This window comes from Crocodylus siamensis, chromosome 10 (assembly GCF_052110815.1).
Source record: "Crocodylus siamensis isolate JL-2025a chromosome 10, ASM5211081v1, whole genome shotgun sequence".
Taxonomy (NCBI): domain Eukaryota; kingdom Metazoa; phylum Chordata; order Crocodylia; family Crocodylidae; genus Crocodylus; species Crocodylus siamensis.
The window spans coordinates 69965513-69992375 of record NC_143404.1 but is presented as its reverse complement, the minus strand read 5'-3'; the positions used below and the strand labels follow the sequence as shown (position 1 = coordinate 69992375).

General features: G+C 50.8%; 2 protein-coding genes across 3 annotated transcripts; both read left to right on the top strand.

Moving 5' to 3' along the window:
- The first annotated feature begins 170 nt into the window (after positions 1-170).
- SRMS (src-related kinase lacking C-terminal regulatory tyrosine and N-terminal myristylation sites) lies at positions 171-15317 on the top strand. Of its 2 annotated transcripts, XM_090020773.1 has the most exons (9): positions 171-887; positions 5046-5167; positions 8429-8595; positions 10592-10733; positions 11611-11769; positions 12837-12852; positions 13201-13426; positions 13842-13998; positions 14754-15317. In XM_090020773.1, the coding sequence occupies exons 1-9, from the start codon at positions 535-537 to the stop codon at positions 14945-14947; spliced, it is 1536 nt and encodes a 511-aa protein (XP_089876899.1). In that variant the 5' UTR covers positions 171-534; the 3' UTR covers positions 14948-15317. The 2 variants fall into 2 exon arrangements, with proteins under 2 accessions (XP_089876899.1, XP_089876898.1); XM_090020772.1 differs by lacking the exon at positions 12837-12852 and having other exon boundaries at positions 13245-13426.
- A 1794-nt stretch (positions 15318-17111) lies between these two features.
- PTK6 (protein tyrosine kinase 6) lies at positions 17112-25965 on the top strand. The gene is made up of 8 exons (XM_090064095.1): positions 17112-17320; positions 18361-18482; positions 19689-19852; positions 22664-22817; positions 23353-23514; positions 24418-24599; positions 25190-25343; positions 25778-25965. Exons 1-8 carry the CDS (start codon positions 17112-17114, stop codon positions 25963-25965), a joined length of 1335 nt encoding a protein of 444 aa, XP_089920221.1.
- Positions 25966-26863: the final 898 nt, after the last annotated feature.

Here is a 26863-nt window from a genome sequence, read left to right as displayed (position 1 = left end):
GCTGCTCTGCTGACCTCGGTCACGGTCTCAGCTCTACTACGCCGCTGCAAAGGACGTGAACAACCCTGTGCAAGCCGGAGATTCGCCTACCTGGGGTTTGCTGTAGGTAGGTCCAGGTCACCGATTTCTGCATGCCTACGCACAGCGTCATGAATGTTTCCCCCCTTCCCTAAAGATTTTGTCAGCATGCAAACAGCCCTGACGGAAGAAGCGCAGGCCAGCTGTAGCCATCTAGCCAGATGTGGCTTTCTAGCCAGATGTGCCGGCAGAGCCAAGCCTATAACTCCAGCTGGCAAACCCGTTCCACCGGGTTGTCTAGTTTCACTTTCCAGATGAAGAAGCTCAGCACAGACGCGCCTCCCCGGTGCCGAGAGGAAGCAGCACGGCACGCCGTCGGTGCTGATTTGAGAAGAGCGCGAGTAAGGGTCTGCATTAGGAAGGCAGGAGGGAAGCAAGGTTGGTCCCTGCTTTGGCTTCTGGAAGTGGCTTGGAGGAGCAGCTCTGTGCTGGGACGTCGGGGCTGGTGTAACAGGGATGGAGCAATTTGTCAGGAAGCGCTTGGCCTTCCTGGCTTCCTTCTGGAACAAACTGCGCCCGAGCTCCGTCCCCGACAACTGCTCTCTGGGGTATTTTGGTGCTGACCTTGTCTCGCCGCAACCAGACTGGGATCCGGATCCTGCTCTCCCTGCTTCCCCGCTCTTCGTCGCTCTGTACGATTTTGCAGCCAGGAGCACAAACGAGCTGAGCGTGAGCCGAGGAGACAAACTCCGTGTCTACAAAGAAGTGGGAGAGTATGTCGTGGCCCGCAGGCTTTCAGGGGAATCTATAGGCTACGTGCCTGCTAATTATGTGGCAAAGATCAGCCAAGAAACTCCCTCCCATCAGCTGTAAGTATCTGACCCACCGCACTTGAGGGCCTTGAATGGGGAAAGTTTGGCATAAAGTAAAGCAGAAGGCAAGGGACAGGCAATGCACCCACTTTGGCAGTATCTGTTGGCATACAGTGCTTGGCAGGTCCCTGCAGCATGTGGGGCCCTGGCAGAGGCAAAAGCCGCAGCCTCTTGGAGGGCATCTGCAAATACTCGACTTGTCCTTCTGCATGTGCGTCTGTTGTCAGTGGTTGGAGTCCGGCTGTAGGGCTGGGTAAGGACAGGCATGTCACGCAGGTGGAGGGCTGGCTGGCCCTGGCCTAGTGCTTGGTCCATGCACAGCTTTTACGGTCACTTAAGGGTGTCAGTAGTTCAACTGGGTTAGATATGTCCACGCTAGATGAGCTGATGGAAACGTGCCTTGCAGGGGGAAGCAGTGGGAACAGCTGCACCAGCACAACACGGCGTCCTGCGGATTTATGAATCGTGCACTGGAAGGTGTAGCTGAGCCAACCCTCTGGGTGTTATATCAGTGTTGTGACTACTGGATGCAGGTTTACTCTTGTGTTGCCTAAACCATCAGGGCTGCATCCTGCTCTTCCTCCTCTCCTGAGTGCTTGGATGCAGGGACAGGTGGGGGTTAAAGGTCATGCAGAGAGGCAGGGGAAGCTTGTTGGATACCTAGGAAGGCAACTTTTGGGTACCATCCCATCAAGGCCATGCCCCAGCTCAATCTACTTCTGCAGCCTGGGAACAACCCCGTGGTGGGAGGGGATGTGCGGTGCAGCTCCCTACGCCTGCTGGAGCCACTGTCCACTCCCCGCCAGGGCTGGGGGCATACTACACACATGAAGGGAACGGTGAGTTGTGCAAACTTTGTCTAAAGGCAGGAGCCCCCATGGCACCCACCAGCCCCCCTCGCTCCCCATCAACATTATTGCAGCCAGCTTGAATGTTAAAGCATTGGCCACCTCCTCCCCCGTGCATGATTGAGTTTCTTATTCAATAAGGCAACGTTTCCTTGCCCAGTTGGGGAAATCTAGTTCCAACATGTTTTGTAAAGAGCACCTGAGTCTCTTCCGTTCTGCCTGTATCACCGCCGTGAGTCAGGGCTGGGAGCATATTACACACACGAAGGAAACAGTGAGTTGTGCAAACTCCCACTCCAGCCCCAGGGAAGAGTCCCATCTCTCATCTACCGTGCCCCTCACCATCCCATCCCAGCCTCCTTCCTGGATGTGGGATGAGGATGGGAGAAGGAAGGTGGAGGAAAGTCTCCAACCTGCCCATGAGTTTTCAAAGCTCGGTCCTTTCTCCTTGCCTAAAAATAACTTTCAGTTCCAGCTGGGGCTTTCAGCACAGGGGGAAGGGGTCCACTGAAGGTTGCATCCTCCCTTTCAGTGCCAAGGAGGAGGCTGAAGGGGTGTGTTGGTTCAGCAGAAGTGTTGAGGGTTGACTTGGCCCCGACTGTTTGAGAACCACTGGGTGGGGGAAAAGAAGGCAAATGGAGTAGCCACACAGCAATAGTGACAAGACGTCCGAAGCCAAAAGCCTCTAAATGGGTTACTGCTGGCAAAATAGGTAGTCTAACTAAAGCTGCATCTGCTGTTTGCAACCCCACCCAAAGCCCCACGCCACGAGCAAGCGGGGCTCTATCTGCTGCTCCCTGCACCATGGCAAGTACGTCCACTTCTGACGTACCCGGACCCACGTCGAAGGACCGGGGTGAAAGCCAGGGCAGGCTCTTGGCAAAAGTCCTGGTGCGCTGTGCCCATAATGCAAATGGCACAGACGTGAGACATCGGCCTGGCTGGGTTACGCCGCATCCCCTCCTAGCACGGGTCAGCCGATGCGGTTGGTAACGTAGGATAAAAGCCAGAGCAGCGGAGGGCAAGCCTTGGCAAAGTCCCTCGTCTAGATTCATTCCTAGGCCCCAGAAACTTAGCAGCTGCTTCGACTAGCCCCAGGTCAGAAATGAGACATGTTAGTACTATGGTAAGAGGAAGCTGAATCAGCCCAGCGCGATCTACCGTGGACTCGGCTTTGGCTGATTCAAACAAGTTCCTCGCTTTCATTTCTCACCGGTTCCCGGTTTTCTTGGTCATCCTAACAAGTGAAGCTGGAAATCCTGTGTGGCAGAGCGGTGTGGAGGTCCCACTCCTCCAGCAAAGCTCTGGGTTGCCACTGCAGGTTGTAGGAGCAAATAATTGGGAGTGCTGCAGGTTTCATGTCCCTGCACCCGTGAAGCTGGCAGTACAGCGAGGATCTTGGGAGCATGTCAGCATTAGCTTAGATGGCTGAAATCCAGCAATAAAACTCTCCCGGGGCCCAATGGGAGCAGGGTTTTGCCGTCACTGAAAATCCTGGGGAGCTTGCACCCAGACCTGGACACAGGCGTGGGTGAACTGAGTGGCCGCCTGGGACCTGGACAGAAAGGAGGCCTAAAAATGAAAAAAATTACAATTGCAAAAAAAAAGTTTGCCAGTCACATATGTGCGCGATATTAAACATCATCAATTGAAAACGAACTTTTTAAAGACATGGATACCACAGATGTGATAAAGACTTTTGCAACAAAGTCTTGTCTTGCTGGGATCCTATGACCCCTGCTAACTTCCTGCCCCGGGTTGGGGGGCCGGATGCGAAGATCTTCCCAGGTCCCTTCCAGCCTGAATGTCCATGAAATCTATGAAACAAAAAAATCATTATCTTTGGCAAAGGGAGAGCCGATACTAAAAGTTCGCCCAGGGCTGCAGGAGTCTAGGTACGGCATTGCTTATGATCGACGTGTCCCAAAGGCAGTTGCATTTCCCTGCACCGCTAGCTGTGCCCTTCCCAGTGGGACCAGGGCACTGAGTGGATCATCAGGTGCCGTGATCCTCTTTCCACTCGTTCCTGTTTCCTTAACCACTCAGCTAAATGAACGAGCCCCGCATCTCCGGTCGAGTTAAAAGTGTATAGAAGAAAAAGTGTCAGTTCCAAGTCCCCGCTCTAATCTGGGGCAGGGCAGTGGCTTTGTTGTAGCTTCCTTCAAGCAGAAAGGCATTTAAGAAATAGTTCAACATGAATATGCTGTGATTGCAAATAACACAAGAAAAAACAAAACAAGTCAGTCAGCATGCTCTGGGTGCAAAGGTTAGTGCTGGCGTGCAAAGGCAGAGCCACTTGCTGTCACCCGACCCGTAAATCACCTGTCCTGCTGCTCGCAAAGTGCATGCATGAGCCAGAAGGAAATCCCTGTGTTGTGGGCTGGGATGCAGGGCTCGGAGGCTTGGCTGTCCTCGGGGAAGGTGAGGGATCAGGAAGCCTGGTGGGACTTCTCGTTTTTCCAGCCAACTCAAGAGATGCTTCTCCTTGCTCGCCGTCTCTTCCACGGTGTGAGGGACATGGGGAAGGCTGAGAGCACATCCTGTATCCCTGGCTAAGCATTTAGTACACAGTGAGGGGAGCACATTGGAAAGCCAAGTGATGCCACTGAAGCTAGTCCAGAGCACAGCCCTCTCTTAGCTCAGAGCTGAGAGTGATGTCAGAAGGCAACGCATGCCGATGGGACCAACCCCTCCGTGGGCTTGTCCAAAGCCACCAAATCTGGCATCCAGGCTCCACGGGGCGGTCCTCCTGCTAGGGGCTAGAGCAGCCGGCTGGGCTGGAGTGTGACGTCTGGGGAGACGGGGAGGGAATCTGTTTCAACACAAGCCCGGTGACCCAACCAAGAGCCCTTCTCACACCCATTCATGCAAATATACTCGTGGGCCCTTCTGCCTGTGCTACGTTAAACCCCATTCCTACGAGGCTTGAGATCGTACAACCTCGTATAAAGATGCAAATCGGAGGTCTTGCCAAACGGGAATTTGCCATGTCCTCCCTTCCCCAATACGCAGGGACAGAGGATGGCCTTTCCCTGCTTGCCTTGTGTCTCTAGAGTGGACGTGGGCAAATACTGGTCTTGGGTAACCTCTTCTCTGCTGAGGGAAAGGCCCATCTGTGCTGCGGGCATTCAGGCTGCTAAAACCACCAGGGATAGGGTAGGTATTTGCAGGTCTCCTCTTGCCTGTGGCCTGCCCAGCCATGCAGAGTCAGTTTGGCTCATGTGGGATTGGACATACTACGGGGCTTTTCTCCTTCCTTTGTGACAAGGACCTCGCGCTCTGATCTGCCCCTTTCTCTCTCTTCCAGCTGGTACTTCAGTGGCATCAGTCGACATGAAGCTGAGAGGCTCCTTCTCTCGCCGCCCAACGAACACGGCTCCTTCCTCATCCGTGACAGCGAGAGCAGCAAGGGGGAATACTCTCTCTCAGGTAACCCCAGGGACTTGGCGACCTGCTGCCTGTTTGCTCTCCATCTGCCTGCAGTCCATTTCTGTCTTCCCCTCTGGCCCCCCAGGCATCCTCACCCAACACAGAAGCAACACTTAGGTGAGATCAAGGCCAACTTCTTGGTCAAACTAATCCCATGCTCAGTTTAGAGCAGCCTCCAGGCTCTTCTCTTTGGCTCAGGCGTGGTTATATGATCCATCCACGAGGCATCTGGGCCTCATTGGTCTCAGGACAAGCTTTGGGGAGCAACAGGGCCATTGTCAAATGTAACTGTCCTGGAAACAAGACTTTTCTTTTCCAAGAGCAGCTGCTGAGCTGAATAGCATGGGGCATGGGGGAGGAGAAGTCTGTTCAGGTTTCGCTGTGTGTTATTGCTCAAAATGAATCCACTTCATCCCTGAAAGCGAGCTGGGAAGCCAGGACAAGTGTCACCAAGTGAAATGTGGACTGGGAAGATACCGATCTCTGCAGTACCGTGGGAAAGGAGCATATGCAGCGCTCCTCCAGGGATAGGAGCACGTCATAAGCATTTAAGAGGATTTAGCAACCTTTCCAGAGCGGTGAGCTGCAGGGCTTCACTCCCATGGTTTACTTCCTTGCTGGTCGATTATTCACCAAAAACAAAGGAGTCTTTTACTCCAAGTTATCCAGGTCTGATGCTCATCTCCCTTCCAGTAACCGGGACTAGCTTCCCGGATTAAGGACAATAAGAAGTCCTTCTTCAAATACATAGGGGGTAAAAAGAGGGTCCCGGGTAATGTGGGGCCCCTGCAGGACACGATGGGCAACTTAGTCATCACGCCAGATGACAAAGCTAACATATTTAACGATTTCTTTGCCTCTGTCTTCCTAAGTAGGGACCAGTTCAGCCACCTCCCTGCTGGGCCCCCCTCGGGCCCCGGGAGAGACACGCCTGGGCCAGGGGTTAGCGAGGAATTAGTTAGGGTACTTCTGGAGAGGCTGGACGTGTTCAAGTCCGCTGGTCCGGACGATCTTCACCCTAGGGCTCTGCAGGAACTGGCCGAGGTCATTGCGGGACCCCTGGCGCGGCTCTATGAGCACTCGTGGTGCTCTGGCGAGGTGCCGGAGGACTGGAAGAGGGCCAATGTGGTCCCTATCTTCAAAAAGGGAAAAAAAGAGGACCCGGGAAATTACAGGCCAGTTAGTCTTACCTCAATCCCGGGTAAGCTCTTTGAAAAAATTCTCCTGGCACACATCCAGGAGGGCCTTGCGGGGGAATGCATGCTCAGGGGCAACCAACATGGGTTCATCAGTGGCAGGTCTTGTCAGACCAACCTGGAGGCCTTTTACGATCAGGTCACCAAATCATTAGACGCAGGGGTTGCTGTGGATGTAGTCTTTCTGGACTTCCGGAAGGCTTTCGACACTGTCTCTCACCCTGTCCTCATCAAAAAGCTGGGAGACTGTGGTGTCGATGCCCACACGGTCAAATGGGTCGCCAACTGGTTGGAGGGCCGCACCCAGAGGGTGGTAGTGGATGGGTTCTTCTCCACCTGGAAGGACGTGGGCAGTGGGGTCCCCCAGGGCTCGGTCCTCGGGCCCGCACTGTTCAACATCTTCACCAGTGACTTGGATGAGGGGGTAGAAAGCACCCTGTTCAAGTTTGCTGATGACACTAAGATGTGGGGGGATGTGGGTGCACTAGAAGGGTGCAATAGGCTACAAGCTGACCTTGACAGGTTGCAACGGTGGGCGGATGAGAATAGGATGGGGTTTAACACGGATAAGTGCAAGGTGTTGCACATGGGGAGGAAGAACCGGCACCACACTTACAGGTTGGGGAACTCCCCTCTTGCCAGCACGGAGACGGAAAAGGATCTTGGAGTCGTCATTGACTCCACGATGAACGTGGGCCGGCAGTGTGGGGAGGCAGTCAAGAAGGCCAACCGTACCCTGTCATGCATCCACAGATGCATCTCGAGCAGGTCCAGGGAGGTGATCCCCCCCCTCTACGCGGCGCTGGTCAGGCCGCAGCTGGAGGACTGCGTCCAGTTCTGGGCGCCACACTTCAAGAGGGACGTGGACGATATGGAAAGAGTCCAGAGGAGGCCACTCGTATGATCAGGGGTCAGCAGGGCAGGCCTTATGAGGAGAGGCTACGGGACCTGAACCTGTTCAGCCTCCACAAGAGAAGGCTGAGGGGGGACCTTGTGGCCTGCTACAAACTGGTCAGGGGGGATCAGCAGGTATTGGGGGAGTCCCTGTTCCCCCGTGCACTGCCAGGAGTGACCAGGAATAACGGTCACAAGCTGGCGGAGGGTAAGTTTAGATTAGATATTAGGAGGCGCTACTTCACAGTCAGGGCGGCTAGGGCCTGGAACCGGCTTCCAGGGGAAGTGGTGCAGGCTCCTAGCCTGGGGATTTTTAAAAGGAAGTTAGATGAGCACCTTGCCGGGGTCATCTGACCCCGGTGCTCTTTCCTGCCAAGGCAGGGGGTCGGACTAGATGATCTACCTAGGTCCCTTCCGACTCTAGCTACTATGAAACTATGAAACTATGACCTAAATGAGTCGATATTAAGGCCAAAAGGCACCAGTATGATCCAGTCTGATCTCTGCATGATGCTAACCAGAGGATGCTGTGCTAACCCTGTACCTTTTTGCTTCAACCTAGTAATTCCTATATGGGCCCAGAGGATGCTAACCCTGTACCTTTTTGCTTCAACCTAGTAATTCCTATATGGGCCCAGAGGATGCTAACCCTGTACCTTTTTTGCTTCAACCTAGTAATTCCTATATGGGCCCAGAGGATGCTAACCCTGTACATTTTTGCTTCCAACTAGTAAATCCTATATGGGCTCAAGCAAATATAGTTTGCTTGAGGGTTTGATTTATAGGCATGCCCTGTCCTTCATACACTGTTGTAGTGGTGAAGCATCATCGTTATTAAAGATGCGCTTTTCTCATTTGAATTCAAGCACCGTCTGCTTCCACCCATCAGCTTTCCGCCTGCCCTGGTCTGCACAGTTAAATAGCTATCTGCTATTAGAAACTTCTCCCCCCTATGAAGGGATTGTAGATCATGAGCAAATCATCTCATAACCTCCTGTCTTGGAAAAGCTAAACAGATTGAGCTTTGTGAGTCTGGAAATCTGGAGGTCAGCGTTGTACTGGAACGAGCGAGTCCTGAGACAGACCAAGGGTCGGCAGCGTCACGGGAGAGGCCGGTCACATAGGTACCTAAACTCCAGTTTCCCTTTTGCCCTTTTATTCCTCTTTGCAGTCCGCAATCAGGCGAAAGTCAGCCATTTCCGAATCTGCAAGTGTCCCGATGGCGGCCTGTACGTTCAAAAAGGTCACGCTTTCCCCAGCATGGAGGAGCTGCTCGCTTTCTACACGGAAAACTGGAAAGTGATACAAAGCCCTTTGGTCAAACCCTGCGTCCTCAAGGTCGGTACCCAGAAATTTAGCAAGTGTTAGTTGCCTTCAGCCTTCACACGTCTTAAGCAGGACCCTTGCCATTAGCTCTTCTACCTTGGTGGATCCCGTATTAGGTCTTGCAGGTTTTCCTGCGGTGTGGGACAGATGATTGATTTTCGTGGGGGGGATGGTTTTACCCATGCGAATCCATGCAAACAGATTCCCGAGAGAAGCCACAGGTAGCCTCCTCTAAAACGAGTTGACATTTTACTGGTAAAAACCGGCCTTATGTAAGCCAAAAAAAAAAAAATGCACAAAGCACTGGAAAGAGTTCAGGGGAAAAACCTGAGGGAGGTGGGGGAAAAATGAAGGCAAAAAATCTGTTAAAGGAAGTGGAGAAATTTTGAAGAAAAAGAAAGTGAAAGGCATTTTATTTACACTGCTTGCACTCACACCCCCTGTATAATTGTTCAGTCCTCTCCAGCTATATTCTTTATTCAATTAAATGCTGAAAGCATAGCTGCTCTCTTATCCTCCCATCAGCTTCTTTGCTCAAAGGCTCTGGAGTGTTAATTAAAGGGTTACGGAGCTTCACTTGTGTTGGGGCTTTTATCTGGCTTTCCTTTGCTCCATGCTGTAACTGGGTTGCAGAGGTCTTGCTTGCAGGCTGAATTGGCAAGGTCAGTTAAATACACTGGCCTAAGGTGCTGATCCAAAGCCCACTGAAACCCATGGGGATCTTTCCATTAATGACAGGAGGTCATCCAAGTGAAGCAGGCTCCTGGATGGGTGGAGGGACCAAAGGCAAGCAGCCTTGTCTACGTGCTATCTTCTCTCCTGGCAAAAAGCAGCACCAGGCCATGTAGCAGAAACCCTGGTTAAATCCAGCCTCTGGATTTAACTTCCTTGCCTAGAAGGCCTTCTGGTGTGTAAGGAAGGGGATTTTCCCAACAGAACCATTTTTGGTCCAAAAATGCCAATCCTTCTGAATTGGCATTTTTGCCAATCCTACAACCTGCACCCCTTCCAAATAACATTCCCCAGGAAACTGTTAATTTTAAACCAAATGTCCTTTCCCCCTTGCTGGAAATGGCCTCTCTTCAAAGTCTGCCATATAATTTTACAGTCGTAACGACAAAATTTAAATGAGCACGATCATTACAGTTGCTTCTTTTTATCTTTCAAACACAATCAGTACACCCATTAGGAGCCCACTCACAAATGTTCAAATCACCTAGCCTATTTGTTTCGCAATAAATTGTATCCTTCTAGAATATAATTTAATAATCGAGATAACGGTTAAAACTTAATGTTACAAATAATGCAAAGCTCCGCGCGATATAAAGCTAAAATCGAAATCGGGTATTCTGATTGGCCGGAAACAAATTCGTTTTGGAGGTGGAATTTTGTTCCGCGAGAAATGTGGGAAGTCTGACTTTTGGGGTCTGATTTGAACTGCGAGAGTATTTCCGAGCACTGGGAACCCCAGGTTTCAGCCTGCTCCGCTGACGACTGGAGTCTGCAATAGGCCGAGTCCGGGTGCCTTACAAGGCCGGCCGGTCAAGATTCAACGACACGGCTAGGTGCCATGATGTCTCTTGGGCCAGCTGAGGTGCATTCCCCTTGCAGCAGCTTCCCTGCAGTCATGCTCCCTGCAAGGCCCAAGTTTCTCCCCCGAGAGACCAGAGCCTCCAAGATGCCTCCAAGCTCTTGTCCATGGGGCACCTCTGGTACCCAAGTGTGTCCCACTTGAACTAGGAAAGCTTCCCAGGGCACATTTGGGAACCAGAGGTGAGGACAAAGTTGAGGAGAAGCAGCACAGAGACCTGCCATTGGAAGTAGCCTGTGGGTAAGAGACTGTGTTGGCCACTAGCATGGTGCTGAGCCTGCCCTTCTATGCACGGCCAGGGTCCTGCCCAGCCTGACACCCCGGGCTGCCCTGGGTCTCAGAGCTGCCTCTTCCAGGATAGTTGGCTGGCACAGCTCTGAAATGAAGTGTTGTTCTCTGTGCCTGTGCATTTGATAGACACCCCCCGAAAAGGATGAGTGGGAACGGCCTCGGTCAGAATTCACTCTCAGGAAGAAGCTGGGAGAAGGAAACTTCGGTGAGGTGTGGGAAGGTCTGTGGAGGAACACGGTGCCAGTAGCCATCAAAATCATCAAGCAAGGTACGCGGAAAGGGAGGCCGAGAACTTTTCACCTTGTTCCCTCTTGCCCCGATGCAGTGTTGTGACAATTTCTTCCCTCTGATTCCCTTCCTCTTGGTCACCCATGATGCAAAATGAGGGTGGAAGGGAGCTCAGGAGGTCACATCTAGTCCAACCCCCTGCTCCAAGCAGGACCAGCCCCAACTACATCATCCCAGCCAAGGCTTTGTTGACTCAGGCCTTAAAAACCTCCAAGGATGGAGATGCAACCACCTCTCTAGGTAACCCCTTCCAGTGCTTCACCACCTTCCTAGTGAGAGTTTTTCCCAATATCCAACCTACACCTCCATTGCTGTACCTGGAGCCCATTGCTCCTTGTCCTGTCATCTGCCACCCGTGAGAGCAGTCCAGCTCCATCCTTCTTGAGACCACCCTTCAAGTAGCCAAAGTACCTTCTTGTGTCAGAAAGAATAGCCTATTTGGAGACAGGACCTCATGCCTGGTGTAGGGAAACCCTTGACATGCCCGCATGCCAGTGAGGTGTGTGAAGGAGCAGATATGTCCTATGCAGCTGTTGCCTTTATAACCCAACTTTTCTTCCACCCTGTTGGGTTGGTGGCCTTATCTTGAGGCATTGAGATCCCAGCCCACTTGGTCCCTACCTGAGACAGCCATCTCAGTCTGAAAAGATCAATCTCCATAGTGGGCTCAGGGTGATTGAGGGTGGGTGAGAGCGTGTGAGCCTGGAAAGCTAGAGGATTGAGCTGGGGCGGCAGGTGCATAGCCAGGAAAGCAGGTTTCTATTTCAATGTGCAGAAGCCCATGATGTAAATGGCAAGGCTGGACTCTGAGAGGAGGGTATTACTCACCTTGGGGGTACCATCTTGTTTCTCAACAGCTGATATGAAGGCAGAAGATTTCACGAAAGAGATTCAGAATCTGAAGAGCCTGAAGCATGAGAAGCTGATCCAGCTCCATGCCGTCTGCTCCCGGGGCGAGCCGGTCTTCATCATCACCGAGCTCATGAAGAAAGGCAACTTGCAGAGCTACCTCAACAGTCAGTACCGCCCTGCGCTTTCCACTGTGCACCAAGAGGGCAGGCAGCAAGCTTGCTGCTGGATAGCCATGCTCAGGCTTGGTCAAGCTGCCTTTGCTGCTCAAGGATGACCTGCTAGGACTGCAAGGCCTCTGCCTTGGTCAGATTCAGCAGGTCAGCTGTAGTGCAAAGAGAGGGCAAGCCAAATTCTGCTCTCAGAGACAGGTGCAAAGCCCCTGCAATCAATGGGGCAGGTCCATGGTTGCACCAGTGTGAAAGACAGCAAGTTGTAACTCTGGGCGCAGACAGACGTGCCATTTGTCACATGATCGGCCTCTTGAAAGGGCTCTACAGCCATGCCCTTGCAGAAGCACACAACTATAAAGCGCTTTAAAAGTCCCTGATTGCGTGGCAAATTAACCTTTGTCATGTCTATGCATGTCTTTGGGATCTGGATAACTCCCTTGTTCATGCACAAGGTTTTGATTTTTTTTTTTTTAATTGATATATTAGGCTGGGACATTGTAGGCCTTGATGGGTCAGTATAAAGGTACTTGGTATCAGTCTAGTTTGTCTCCTTTGGATGAGAACAGGCGAAGATAATCTTTTTCACCAGTACCATTTTGACTGGGCTGGTATAATGAAAGGGGTACAACTATTACGTATCGTTAAGCACCATGAAGACACCTGTAGTTTGAGCTCCTAGCTTTGCTTGGCGCACATCTCTAAAAGGTGTTCACATATTCGAGCAATTTGACTGGCAAAGCACTTTGGGCACTGGTTCATGGTCAGCTAGATAGCTTTTGGTGGTGGGTTTACCTGGACCCTGGGAGCAAGTTGTCTCTAGCACACATTGTCCAAGAAATGTGTTTTTTTGGTTTACTCCAACAGATGGTACAAGATCAGCATCCAATCCCCAAACCACCCCTTAATTAGGTCTCAGACTTTCATTCATGTGCGAAACTGGTAAAAGGGCAAGTCTCCTCCCATCATCATGACTCATCAGCAATGAAACAGCTCAACGAGGAACGTGCCGGTGGTATTGACTTCTCTCAGTCTTTCCTTTCGGTCTCCCAAGCAGTAAACAGCCCTTGAGGGAAACGAGTCCAACAACTTCTAACCAGAACTTGCTCTTCCACTGCTCACGCCCCCCTGCACTGAGTCACTTGACCTCATTTTGGGCTCTGTCTCCAGCTGGGCTTTATTATCCCAGCGGCAGAAACTCCTAAGTAAAAGGATCAGTTCAGAAATGCAGCTCCGAGCTGGGAGGCAGGTGTCTACTGATCATGAATTACTTGACAGAAATCAGCTTCCTTTTTTGCAAGACACATCCTCTTCCCGCTCTGAACTGCCCTCCCATTCCAGTCCTAGAGATTATGCAGGTGTTTAAAGCTGGAGTGATGGCATACGTGCTTTGCAAAATTTCAGTTTTCAAGGGTTTGGTGGGGTCAGTCTCAAACAAAATGATCTTTGTCCATCAAACTTTGGCTCAACAGGTCTGGAAGGGAAATCCCTGAGCACCCTCCACTTGCTTGATATGGCTTGCCAGGTTGCTGACGGGATGACGTACCTAGAAGAAAAGCACATTGTCCACAGGGACTTGGCAGCTAGGAACATCCTCGTGGGAGATGACCTCACCTGCAAAATTGCAGACTTTGGCCTTGCCAGGCTTCTCAAGGTTGGTCGATTGGGAGGCACTGCCCTGTTTCCTTCATTCATTTCTGCAGCCCTTTCCCAACCCCAAAGAGCTCCCTTGCATGTCTTTCAAAGTGCCTTTGAATTGCCCTGGCAGCTCCACCTCTCCCCACCATGTCAAGGCTCCTGCCTCCTTTCTCAGTCTCCCTAAAAATATGTGAAACCAAACACCCAGGTTTAAACCTCTCCCTGTTTAAAGGGAGATATTGAAATGTGTCTTCCAGTTATGACTGGTACCAGGGTATCTGCTCACCACCACCTGGTCACCTCAGATCAGTGTTGGTGGAGGAATCCAGATGGCTTGGCCCTCTACCCCTCACCTTGCTTTGCCTTTGAATAGAGGGGGTATATTGGGTTGGTGTCACCTCGACTCAAGCCCTGTCCCGGTTGTTTTCCAGGATGATATTTATTCCACCAGCGGCAGCACCAAAATCCCAGTGAAGTGGACAGCCCCAGAAGCAGCCAACTACCGCACCTACTCACTGAAGTCGGACATTTGGTCCTACGGCATCTTGCTGTATGAGGTCTTCACCTATGGCCAGACACCGTATGAAGGTATGGCTCCATCGTCCTGTCTCCCCAGCATCCGGCTGCCCCTTAATTGTGTCCCCCCTTCATGCCAAGCTGTTCTCCTCTCTCCTTCCCACACTGCTCACGTCCAGCAGACATCACTGATGGGATTCATCATGCGCCTCTTACCACCCATCAGTGCTGCCAGGAAAGGAAGCTTTCAGCCTAGCCCCTAGAGAAGATGCTACCCAGCCTGGAGATGTTAAAAGCAAGTTGCTTCAGGCAGGTTTCATGTCTGTATGAGATGCATTGGGTAGAAGATCCAGTGGTGAAGGAGGACCTGCTAGATCCTTTATATAGCACGTGTTTGGGTTTATATTTAGTCTAGGGAAGAGAAAATTGAGAGGCGTTTGACTTGCAAACTCTTCAAAGAGCATGTGGACCAATTCTGCTATGTCTACCTGAGATGGGACAAGAAGCTGTGGTATTCAATTGCAGTGATATTAGGTCTGAGGAAGCATTTGCTAACTCAGAGGCTGGCTAAGCCATGGAACAAATGGTGTAGAGAGGCATGAACTTTTTCTTTCCTTCAAGTGCAGGTGAGATAAACATCCATCTGAGACGGGTTAGACTGAGAAGCTCCTGCCTTGAGCAAGGCATCAGACTAGGTGCCCTCCTCAGCTCCTGTCTGGCCATCTCTACCTGATTTGGGGAGCAAACCTGATGTGCAGGTGGCGATTTGGGAGCTCCCGCTTGCACAGAAGGGTCCCTGGGCATTGCTTGTTTTTGTTCCCTTGCAGGAATGACAAACCAAGAAACCATCCAGCAGATCACCAGAGGCTACCGCCTGCCCCGGCCCAGCACGTGCCCTTCGGAGATCTACCTCGTCATGCTGGAGTGCTGGAAAGGGAACGCCGAGGAGCGTCCCACCTTCTTCGCTCTGAGAGAGAAGCTCAACTCCATTTACAGCCGGGTGTACAAATTGTTCTCCTGATGGCAACCGGCCTAGGTTGCCCCATGACACTTAGCCTGAGTGACCTCCCCATGCTCGCTGCATGCAGCAGGACTTGCTGCAGGGCTTCGCTCCAAAAGGCCTCTGGAGCAGAGCTGGAAACGCACCAGGCCTTCTCCTTGGGAGGCCCAGGAGAGAGCATTGACTGTTGGAAGAGATCAGCTCTGGGGATGTTGTCTGGCTGCATCCCAGGGAGCAGAAGGACTCTTCCTTGTAGATACTGTACAGCAAAAACGTCAGCCTGGGCGTGACATGTCCCAACTTAGAAACAGTCGGTTTGCCTCGTATAAACTAGTGGCTGATGCTAATTTATTTGCCGTGTGCATCCAATGTATCTATCAATAAATGTGCATCCGACCATCCATCCTCCTGCAGCCAGGGTCATTCTTCAGCCTATAAATTAGTACCCATGCATGGTTATACCCAGGACAGCCACAGACCCGTGACCGGCCATGTTGTAGTTGAGTACAGTTTTGCCGTGCTTCTCATGGGCATGGCTGTGGTTTGGAGACATCTAACATCAGGGAAGCAGTTTGTTGGCTCAGTTAGCTACAGGCCTGAAACTTGGTGATGTCTAAACCCAGCCAGCCTTTGGGGTCCGCTCATCAATCATTCCTGGAAGCAGCAGTTGTCCTTCCTCCTGCCAGTGCGTGTTCAACCCTCGCCTGGCGAGTGCCCTGTTTAGCCTGAAAGCTCTTTCGAGCAAACGCTTGCTTTCTAGGTGGTTTTTGCCAAACACTCATTAACCCCATCTTCAAAACAATAATCCATCATCATCGCTAGCTCCTAGAAGGAAAGGAGAGCTGAGCTCAATCTCCCTGTCATTAGCTCCATCTAAAGGCAGTCTTAAGCAGGACAGTCCCCATATTCACGTTTCTGCTGAAAAAGGGTCCCTGTACGTTTTTTGACCTCTTCAAACACATAAACTTGCCCAAAAAATCCTTCCGTTCTTCATCAGAGTGCAAGAGGATGGACTGTGAAGTGGTGGTAAATCCTCAAGACAGCGTAGGAAATAGGCCTCACCAGTATAAAGGAAAGAAAATGCCTCTATCCCATAACGAAGGTGCCTGAGTATCTTGCGGTCTAGTCTTTCATGCATTTATCCCCAGGTGAGGCAGGGAGGAGCTTTTGTCCCCACATTATAGGTAGTGTCCCTGTGTCTCAGTGACTAAAGGGGCAGGGTTTTAAATTTAGCTGGGCATCCCAGGAGGCAGAGAGGTGTCCAGTGGGGTGGTCAGAGGCACCTGGACATCTGGTTGACATGAAAGGCTCATGCAGATTCCACTCAGGCCCACCTAGAGTTGGAAACTCAGGCCCCGTGTATCCTTCCCAAGGCCACGGGTGTGATGTGGAAGGGAGATCTCTCACTGCCCGGCCTAGCGTGCTGTCTGCTGGGCCACCAGCAATTATGCCCCTTTCTATACATCTATGCCCACCACCGTTATGCCCCTTTCTATGGCACAAAAGAGAAATAAATCAGAAGATCCCCTGTCCTGATCCATTCACCCGTGGTATGCACGAGTGAAAGGAAGGAGAACCACAGAGCAAAAGCCTGGGGGAGTGCGTGGAGCCTGGATGCAGGCCCCTGACACGCTCACTTGCTGGAAAATATGAGTCACAAGTCATTTCTCTTCCTTGTGCCTCAGTTTCCCCTCCTTTCTGTAACAGGGAGGCTCCTCTCTGACTTCCTCCTCCCCTTTCTCTTCTCCTCACCCCTGTTGTAGCCCACGGGTGAATCCTTGTGCAACACGAGGAACTCGCACACGGTGCCGGGGGCTGATCCCTTGGCCCTGGGTCATCCGAGACGTGGCGGACAGGTGCAGGGCTGCCTCCCTTCCTCCTGTTTGCAAGAAGAGGAGTGGCTCACAGACCCGGGCTGCGTTGCAGCTGGAGGAGGAAGTCCAGGGTGCATGATCGCAAGGTGTGTTCCCTACCTGTCCCATCTGACCTGTCTTGGCTGAGATGAGTTGGCAGAATTACAAAAGCCTCTTCACAAGGTAGGAGGAACCGGGACAAGGCAGCAGCAGGAGGCCTTGGTGAGCCTCGTCCAAGAGCTCGAGCCTGGGAAGCTACAACCGCATTTCCTTTGCTCTGATGCCCACGAGACCCAGCCTTGGTGGTCACTCAGCTCCTCCACCTGCCCAGCATGAGCTCCACCAAGTACACCAGCCTCTGGGACTTCAACGCTAGGACGGAGACAGAAATCAGCTTCAAGACCGGAGACCTCTTCGAGATCATCAGGCAGGAAGGGGAATGGTGGTGGGCCACGAGAGTGGACAGCTCTGGGAGGCGCCTGGCCGAAGGTTACGTTCCTTACAACTACTTAGCCAAGCAGGAGACGATGGAGGCTGAACCGTAAGTCAAACCCTGCTGGGATCGCCACCTCTTTCATTCGGGAAGCCCGAGGGGAATGAGAGGAGTGAGTCACATCTCCACCTAGCTCTGCTGGGTCTGAGGAAGCAGTTTGATGTTGATGGGAGCATGCCTGGAGAGAGAGGTTTGAGCACAACAGCCTATGAAAGTCCTTTATTGGGGATATCGAGACCCCGGAGCTGCTGTCCAGCCCGGCCTAACATGTCGCAACCACAGCCACGGAGGGCAAGGCCAGCTTCCAAAATGGGCAGGGTTTTTTTTTAGTTTGTTTGATTGTTTTCCCTGGCTCCCTTATTGCTGCATACAAGGGAAGACCTCTAGTGAGGTCTTTCAGAGCCAAATTCGTGCATGCACGTGTCACTCCAGACACCCCATGTAGCTGGGCACAAGGCCAGGGCTGTTAGCTGCGATGATTTGCTCAGGTCCCTTCCGACCCTACAAACTATGAAACTATGCAGCTCAATGTCAGCGATTTTGCATTCCCCTAGATAGCACCCGGCAGGTGAAGAGTTCAAGTGAATTCAACCCTTACTATCTGGCCATAAATCTCAGAGAGATTACAGAGCCAGATAAATGGGTGTGAATTGAACTTCCCACTGGAGACTGGCACTGGCCAGTGGATGCTCTGTTATTCTCTACCTTATCAATCAGACTCGTCTGCAAAGGTCGGCGGGGTGGTGTGGGCTAGGAAAAAGGGGAATCTGAATGAATGAGTGGGTCCTAGGCAATGTGATTAGCCAACAGGAGGATGCACGCTTGCAGCCATGCTGGTGCCAAGGCTCAAGGCAAAGGCATGCGGGAAAGTTCAGGCAACTGGGATCTGGGTGCTCCCTAAATGCAAGGGAGCTGGTCTCCGTGTTTCTGAATCCAGGGGTCAGAGTCCTGTCATCCTCTGAAGCTGGAAATCTGTAATCAGGGGCAAAGCAAAACCCTAGCAGGCTTTGGGTTGCTAGCTCTGCAGTGCAGTCCCATAAGCTAACCCCCCATAGGGAGTCATACCATACTCTGGTCTCTTCCTCCAGGTGGTTTTTTGGGAAGATCTCGCGCTCGGAGAGTTTGCACCAGGTGCTGGCGGACAGGAACCCGACTGGGGCCTTTCTGATCCGCATCAGCGAGAAGAAAGGAGCTGAATACGTGCTCTCAGGTAAAGGGACCGATGCCAGCCTTTTGGCTTCTCTCTCTGCACCTGGGATTTCACTCTGTTCCCCTTCTCTGTGCTGGAGAGACACTGCCTTGAGATGATCCTTTGGAAAAACCTACCCCTTTCTGATCAAGCCTTTTCATTCAGGCTCTGTCATGTTTTGCAAAATGTAAAGAGGTTTTAGGGGATGGCGGGGGAAGGGGTTGGTTTGTTTGATGGTTTCCCCCTGCTAACTAGATATAAGGCATTTATCCCCAGTAATAAAAATCCCGACTCTGCAGTTACACTAGAGAAACAGCGAAACCACATCAACAAAGCTTTTTCAGCTGTCCAAAGCAAATAAATACACTTCTTCCTTGTTGATGGTTCTTCGCTGTTACTCCAGGGTGTACAAAGGTTTGATCTCCAATCTGATTATGTTGGCAATGAGAGCCCATACAACTCTTTCCAATGTGTAAAGCAGCAGGAACCAGAAATCTCAGGCTTATTCTTGTCCCTCAAACCCTGGCAAATACACTGAGTTGACTTTCAGCTGAGATCTAGCACTTAAACTTTAGGTTCACTGGAGCTGCCACTAAAAATGCAAGGACTTAGGCAAACAAGGCTCTTTGGGTAAATCTGACATCTTTTATTAGAATAACTCAAATAGTTGGAACAACTCTTCTTTGCAAGCTTTCGGGTACAAATGCCCTTCGTCAGGCTGATGAAGCATCTGCAGTTGGTGCGTGCTCGTTTCTTCAAGCTTTTCTGGCAGGAGCTCCGTTCTCCTCTGCTGTTGCAGCAGTGCACCCTCTTACTGCTCAAGCCTTTCTCCTATATCTTCCAAGGTCAGGGCCAACCCCTCCGTTTCATGCTTCTTCAAGGGACTTTCGCCTTCTTCCTTGCAACGGGGGCTGGAAAAGGGCCCCGTTGCAAGTGCCCACGACCCCAGCTGGAATCCGTAAGAGCATCCTGTTGCTCAGCCTCTCTGAACAGATGGCGTTTTCTTAGCTGGTGATCATCATGTCTCACACCGAAGAGCGCGAGAGGCTGGCAGACTCTGTTCAGCCCAGTCCCCTGCCGCAGGGGAGATGCTGTTGCAAGTGATAGGTGCGTGAGGAGCCGCTGGTTCCCTGCGGCTTGCTGTGGGTTGCTGCAACTGGGAGGCGTCCTTGCCTTGAATGACTGCTTTGTACCAAGGGCTCATCCTGCCTCTCCCTGGTTTCACAGTCCGGGATGACTCCGTGGTGAGACACTACAAGATCTGGCGGAGCGCCCAAGGGAAGTTTTACATGAACAAAACGCAGTCGTTCCCAGATCTGCCCAGCCTCGTGGAGTGCTACAAGGCAAAGAGCCTCTCCCATGGCCTGAAGCTGACCATCCCCTGCTGGAAGGTAAAGCCTGTGCTGGGACCCGATGGGTGGCTCCAGGGATGCTGCTTGTGGTAAAAATGAGAACAAGGCTTATGTAGACTGGGATCGCAGCACAGGGAGGTGGTGCACCCAACACGGGCATGTTCAGGACAAATCTCGTGGTCTGTTCTTACAAAGAAAATCAGACAGATGGTCCTTCTAGGATTAGTCTTGATGGACAAGACCAAGGGGTTGATAGCAGAGGACTGGGGTTAGCTTTATGCACACCATTAAACCTCTATTAGTGGTAAAAAGACTAATGCCCACTTTTGTGATCTCCTCACCCAACAGATGCCATGTTAGCATGAGGCATCATATGCCCAAATGTTTTATGCACATCATTAAACCTCTATTTGTGGTTAAAAGACTAATGCCCACTATAGATTTCATAGACATCAGGGCTGGAAGGGACCTCGGGAGATCATCGAGTCCAGCCCCCTGCCCCAAAGGGCAGGAAGTCAGCTGGGGTCATAGGATCCCAGCAAGATAAGCATCCCGTTTGCTCTTGAATGTGTTCAATGTAGGTGCTTGAACCACCTCTGACGGCAGGCTGCTCCAGACCTCGGGGGCTCAGACAGTAAAGAAATTCTTCCTTATGTCCAGTCTGAAATGGTCTCGCAGGAGTTTGTGACCGTTCGACCTCGTCATCCCTTGGGGCGCTCTGGTGATGGCTATTGTGATGCCCTCACCCAACAGATGCCATGTTAGCATGAGGGACCAACTGTACTTGCTTGCCTAAAAATGCAGATGGCTGCCTAATGGGATTTCTGAAAGCATTCAAGCAAGTTATGAATTCCCATTAAAATCAAATACCTTTGCAAAAAATCTCACCTTACCTCTGCTCAGTTATCAGTGAGCATCCTTGTCCCATGAAGAAATAACCCCAACAAGGGGGGACCCCTTGGAAATCTTTTCTGACGTTTCTTACAGAGCTAATATTCTGCACCTGTTTCAGATCCAATGCTGAGCTAATATTCTGCTCCTATTTTGGATTAAGGGTGGGGGGACTTTTCCCAATCTGAAAATCTGATTTTTTTTTTTTCCTTGCAAATGTTTTATCCTTTAAGAAGAGACATGCAAAAGGAAATAAAGCAAATGTTCACCATTTATTTTCCACGTTTTCTGACAGTTGCTTATCTGTAGTGACAGTTCATAGATACGCAGGGAGTTCAGGAATACACATTTAGAAAATTTGATTTTTTCAGGGATCTCATGTAAGAAGCCATAGGGCCTCATTTTCAGATGTGTGAGCACTCTCAGCTCCCATCACCTAAATTAGCTTGATGTCCAATGGTCTCTGCGCCTTGGAAATACTGCAAGACTGAGAGTCGGGACCAGGCTCATGTTGGCTGGGAAATGGGTACCATGACCCCATGGTCTTGCCTAGCTCCGAGCGCCATAATTACATTTGCTACCACAGGGATTTAATTATAAGGTTAAGACCTGCCAGCTGTTTAACAACCAGATCTGAAGTAGTCTAAAACTTGCACAGTCACTACTGCATCTGTCACCCCTTTGCAAAGCACACAAAAAGAGCAGGTGCTTCATTGTGGGCAGCTCAGAAGAAAAAGGTGGGAGGGAAGTCCAGTGGTCCCTGTTTCCCTTTGCTATGGCATGACTTCATTGGGCTGGTTGGGTTTGTTTGGTTTTTTTCGCATCCCACCCAAAATGATTGGTCATCTTCCTCCAACTTCTTCCATTAAATCACTGATTCTCAACCTTGATAGACTCAAGACCCCCCCTCCCCCTTAGAAAATACAAGTTTTTAGTTTCCACTTGTTTTTTGGCTGTAGAAAATGAGAGCAAGTCTTCTGTTCCAAAGAATATAAAGGTCTCAACCGGTCCAAATGGCTTTAATACTATCGATGCCTGTTTGAAATGTCTGGGTTTATCTTGTGAATCCTGTTTGCACGCCCAACAGTGCTAACACTGTGTGGCACCCCGCAGCACCCTTAAAAGGATCAGTGCACCCATCAGTGCATTAAGTAAATCATCCGGGACAGCAATGAAGACTGGTTACAGAGCCAACACTACCATCTAGCGACTCTTTATGTATTACACCAGTTTTTTCAGCACTTGCGTATGTACACTGTGTTATGTAGTCCCCTTCCTGCTCAATTCTCTCCTTCAGAAATCAAACGCAGAATTAAATGAATCCCTGGTGTAAGCCTCTTGCAATCAGGGGTGTTATAGGAGAGCGTATGCAGCCAGTTAGTGCATAAACACAAGTGAAGGGAGAGATCAGAGGCAACGGGATGGCAAGAACTGAAGATGTAGGCATTGCAATAGTATACAAGATGGGCAAAGGGTGCGGATGTGGAGTGAAGTTTGCAGAGTGAAGCTGTGGTCACCAATCTCACCATTTCCAACGATGCCCGTTTCATTAAGCCGGATGTTTGGATGGAGAGGAATTCTGATCTTTAAGAAATTAAGTCTCTTTTGTTTTGGAAGGGCAGATGCAACTTTTACTTGGCCAAACTGGCTGCTTGCAAACGAGACCCCTTCACTTTGCAGCGGTGTATAAAAGAGAAAGCAGTATTTTGTAATCAAGGGAAGTGTCTGTGGTCTAAGTACCTAGTCACCACATACATCATGCACCACTTCATTAATAGGAGGTATACTCAGATCACTGCAAGATTTGAGTGCCTTCATAGGAAGGACATGGTGGAAAATGTATATCCTGGAACATGGCTCTGTGGTTGTAGAATGGGCACAGAAATCACAGTGGTTGTTTCCCCATCCCACTTTCTCAGGCTGAAATCCTATAAAGTTGTTCTGTCTTTGTTGATCTAGCAACAGCATGAACCTCTCCCTCACTGGGACGACTGGGAAAGACCCAAAGAAGAGTTTAGTCTGTCCAAGAAGCTGGGAGCTGGGTACTTTGGAGAAGTCTATGAGGGGTACTGGAAAAACAAGGTCAAGGTTGCAATTAAAGTGATCCCCAAAGGTGAGAGGGAAAGAGCGTGGGCTGGAATTGCTCCCCTTTAGGAGGGTAACACAGAGCAGTGGTTTATCTTCCCTCTGCTATTTATTTCCCTCCCTTTCTGAGTAGCTGAGACTGCCAAGCAAACTGAGTCTCTACCCTCCTACAGTCATACAGGAATTTGGGGGTGTCAGGAATGTCCTCCCCTACTGAAGACTGGCAAAGACTGGGGGTTTGGCCTTGCATTGCATGGTGGGACATGGTCTCGGATCTTGGGTTCTCCAAGTATCTATGAAACAATCATTTCTCTGTCTCCCTACTCTTGTGGTAGGGTATTTCTAGTTTGGGGCCTTGTACTTGTATGTGAGGGTTCAAAGTGGTGATTTTGAGGGGGGATCTTTGGGTCAATGGTTTCCTGCAAATGCAGGGGGCTGGGAGGCTCCATGCTGGCACCACTAGGTTGGTGCCTTGGGCACCAAAGATGTCATTCAGTCTACAGACCTCCATTCAGACAACTCATGCCCCCCTGTTCTCTCCTCCTGGCACGGGTCCTTCTCAGCGGACCTGACCTACCAGCGTACATTCAAGAACGAGATCGAGGCCATGAAGAAGCTGCGACATAAGCACATCCTCTCACTCTACGCCATCTCCTCGGTCGGGGACCCAGTATACATCATCACTGAGCTCATGCCCAAGGGAAACCTGCTGGACTTTCTTCGAGGTAAAGGTGTTTGAAGTAAAGCTGGGGGGCTGCCAAGAGACTTTGAACTGCAGCGGGTGGAGGAAAGGGTTCAAATAAACTTGTCTGATCAGGGAGGCCCCCAAGCATCTTGCCAGGATTTGACATGGGCTCGGGGGCTGGCTAGCTGCTCTGCACAGCCCAAACTGAGCACTGTCTGCTCAGAAGGGGACATTCAACTTCCACCAGGAAAGTGCTTTGGCAGTGTGGTGCAGAGGATTGAGATGGCTCTAGGCTTTTGAGGACCTACGTTTTGGATGCAGGCACTCAAAGGATCAATCCGGACTTTTGATTAATTAAGGCCCAAGAGTCAATGAGTTTGGGGGCTCCTAAGAGACCTGGGTACTTTTTAAAAGGTGGAAATTATAGACAATTATAGGAAGGGCAAGATACTTAAGCCATGTCACTCATTGCCTTCCAGTTTCTGAGGGTGGTTGTACTTCATTACTGGAATAAAATTAGTGACATACTTTTATCCTCAGAGTATCTCCCTCGGCTTCACTGAAGTTACAGCGGGGGTGGGAATGGCCCACTGAATTTCAATTTCCATCCTCCAAAGAGCTGCAATATGAAGCTGACTTGTGCTAGGACAGAAGCCAAGGCTGAAGCTGCTTTGATGGCCCAGGGCTTTGCTTCCATCTATGCAGACAGGAGAGAAAAAATGTAAATGAGTATTGATTGGAAAACTGGAACTAATACTTTGCAGGGCAGTCTTGGCTCAAAGCCGGAAATTGTGCCTCAACTCACAAGCTAGAAAAATGTCAGCTCCACAAGGTAGCATGTCATGGGAAGTGTGTCTCTGCAGACTTCTGTTCACACTTACATGCTCCCTTTGCAGCATCTCACATGTACTTCTTGTTGGCTCTCTTGTCCCTTTGTCATCAGAGTCGGAAGGGGAGGACTTGCAGATGCTCGAGCTGGTTGACATGGCATCCCAGGTGGCAGAGGGGATGTGCTACCTGGAGTCCCAAAATTTCATTCACCGAGACCTGGCTGCCAGAAACATCCTTGTTGGAGAGAACAACACCTGCAAAGTGGGTGATTTTGGACTGGCCAGGCTTATCAAGGTAGCGTAAATCAACTCAAGGCTGCAGAGGGTTTGGTTTGGAGGGGGCAGAGAGGAATTGTGATTAATGGGCACCAAAGAACTCCCTCCATGACCTTCAGCTGTTTGATGACCAACGACCATAGATGGTGACCCGTCGCCCCATCTGCACACCTCTGTTGTCCATGCCCTTTGCCTGGGGATGACGCCATTGGAGTGATGTTAAAGTGCACCTAAAGTTGAACCCATGCATGAGGAGAACAAGATGGGAGCATTCATTATGTTGCTCCCTCAGGTTTCTCCGGCAAAGTAGTGTTTATTCATGTGAGTAATTCCCTCCTGGTCTATGGGAGTGCTTATCAGGAGGAAGGTCCATGCACCTGGGCTGGCTCAAGCCTGATGCCCCTTCCATAGCTGTGATCTTGAAGAGGAAAATCCACCCTTATCTGTTGGCCTCCCCAGTGGCCATGAATTGGTGCAGTTGCATTGAACAACCCCCTGCTATAATACCCCCTCTTCCCCCTGCCCCCGGATTTGCCCTGTGGAAGGAGCAGGGCTCTGCCTCCATGGTGCATGCAGCTCCTCCTGCTCATGATCACCTTGTGTTTGCAGGATGACGTGTACTTGTCCTATTCCAAAAATATCCCCTATAAATGGACAGCCCCCGAAGCCTTCTCCCAGGGACGCTACACCACCAAGTCCGACGTCTGGTCTTTTGGGGTCCTTCTGTTCGAAATCGTCACCCACGGGCAGATTCCATACCCAGGTACTGTGCCACTACTCTCCATTCAGGGTTTAAAAGTGAAGGATGATGGTAGGAAGAGCTTGCTTTGGGTTGTGGGTAGGGGCCCCAGGTAATGATGTTAGTCAGGATCTGTGCTGAGAGGAGACCAGCATGTTGTGGGCAAGAGGTGCTGCTCTTCCCGTTGCATCAAATAGCAAGCAAGGCTAAAGGTCAATGTTCTTGTTCTGTCCTAAATTATAGCAACGTTTGGACGCTTATCTTGCTGGGGTCCTTTGACCCTAGCTGACTTCCTGCACCTTGGGCAGAGGGCTGGACTTGATGATCTTCATGGTCCCTTCCGGACCTAACGTCTATGGATCCCATTTGACACCCCTAGTGCCACGTAACTCAAAGCAGGACTGAGCTCAGATGGGAGCAAATGTTCCTCCAGCTGTCTCTTCCTTCCCTATTCATAGGTATGCAAAACAGTGAGGTTTGCCAAAGAGTCCAAGCCGGTTTCCAGATGCCCTGCCCACCAAAATGCCCACCGACCCTCTATGGCATCATGTGCAAGTGCTGGCACCTCTTCCCAGAGCAGCGGCCGACCTTCAAAGATCTCTGTGGCCTGCTCCAGACTTTCACCAACTACGAGAACCCAGAGTGAGCACTCGACCGGCAACGTTTTATTCACCATTTCCTTTCATCTCCTTCCAAGACCTGCATTTTGGTTATGATGGTTCCCTCCGTGACGCACACCGTGCCATGCCAGCTAATCAAAGGCTTTTCATTGCTTGTTCCTTGGAAAGCAGGAATACTCCTCAGTTCTTTCAGCGTCCCTCTGGAGTCTGAGTAACCTTCCCGGAAAAGAAGGCATTTATGCAGAAGCAAAGACTCATGGCAGTTGTAGTCAACTGTTTTACTAAACAGCCCTGAGAGATTCAGGAAGGGAATGGCACAAGGCAAACCCTTTGGGGCTGATTGTTCCCTCTGTCCATGCTCCCAATGCACTTGACCCCAGCCGACCAGGCAGCTGTATGTGCTTGCCGAGCACCCAGGGGAGATGGTGAATCTTCACAGCACTCTTGGACGGTATAAATGCTTAGTAAAAATATGCCAATGACATGCATGTCCCATAGGAGTCTCTATTGGACCCCTCCCACTGTGAGGAATAAAGGACTCTTGTCTCTTTATTAGCTGAGCAAGGCTCCAGAGTCTTGAAAAGGGATGAGTGTGAACCCCTATATCTTGCTGTCATCACATGTGTTGTGTATAGTGGGGTTTACCCACCCTGGCCCAAAAGAAAACACCTGCTTCATTCTGCAACGTGTGGTTGGGAGCCCATAAACTGAACCACATCTTTGCGTAGTGTCACTTATCTTTAAGATTTTGATAGCCACAACTTGTAGATGCAAGCCGTGGCCTACAAAGACCTGGGCTGCTAAGTGCCACAGTTGAGGTCTTGCAATACGGGATGCTGAAGCTGGGCTGTTGTCTAGCTATCTCCACCACATGGTGCAACGCAGGCTTGATCCAAAGCAGGATCCTAGCTCTGGTTCTGCCCT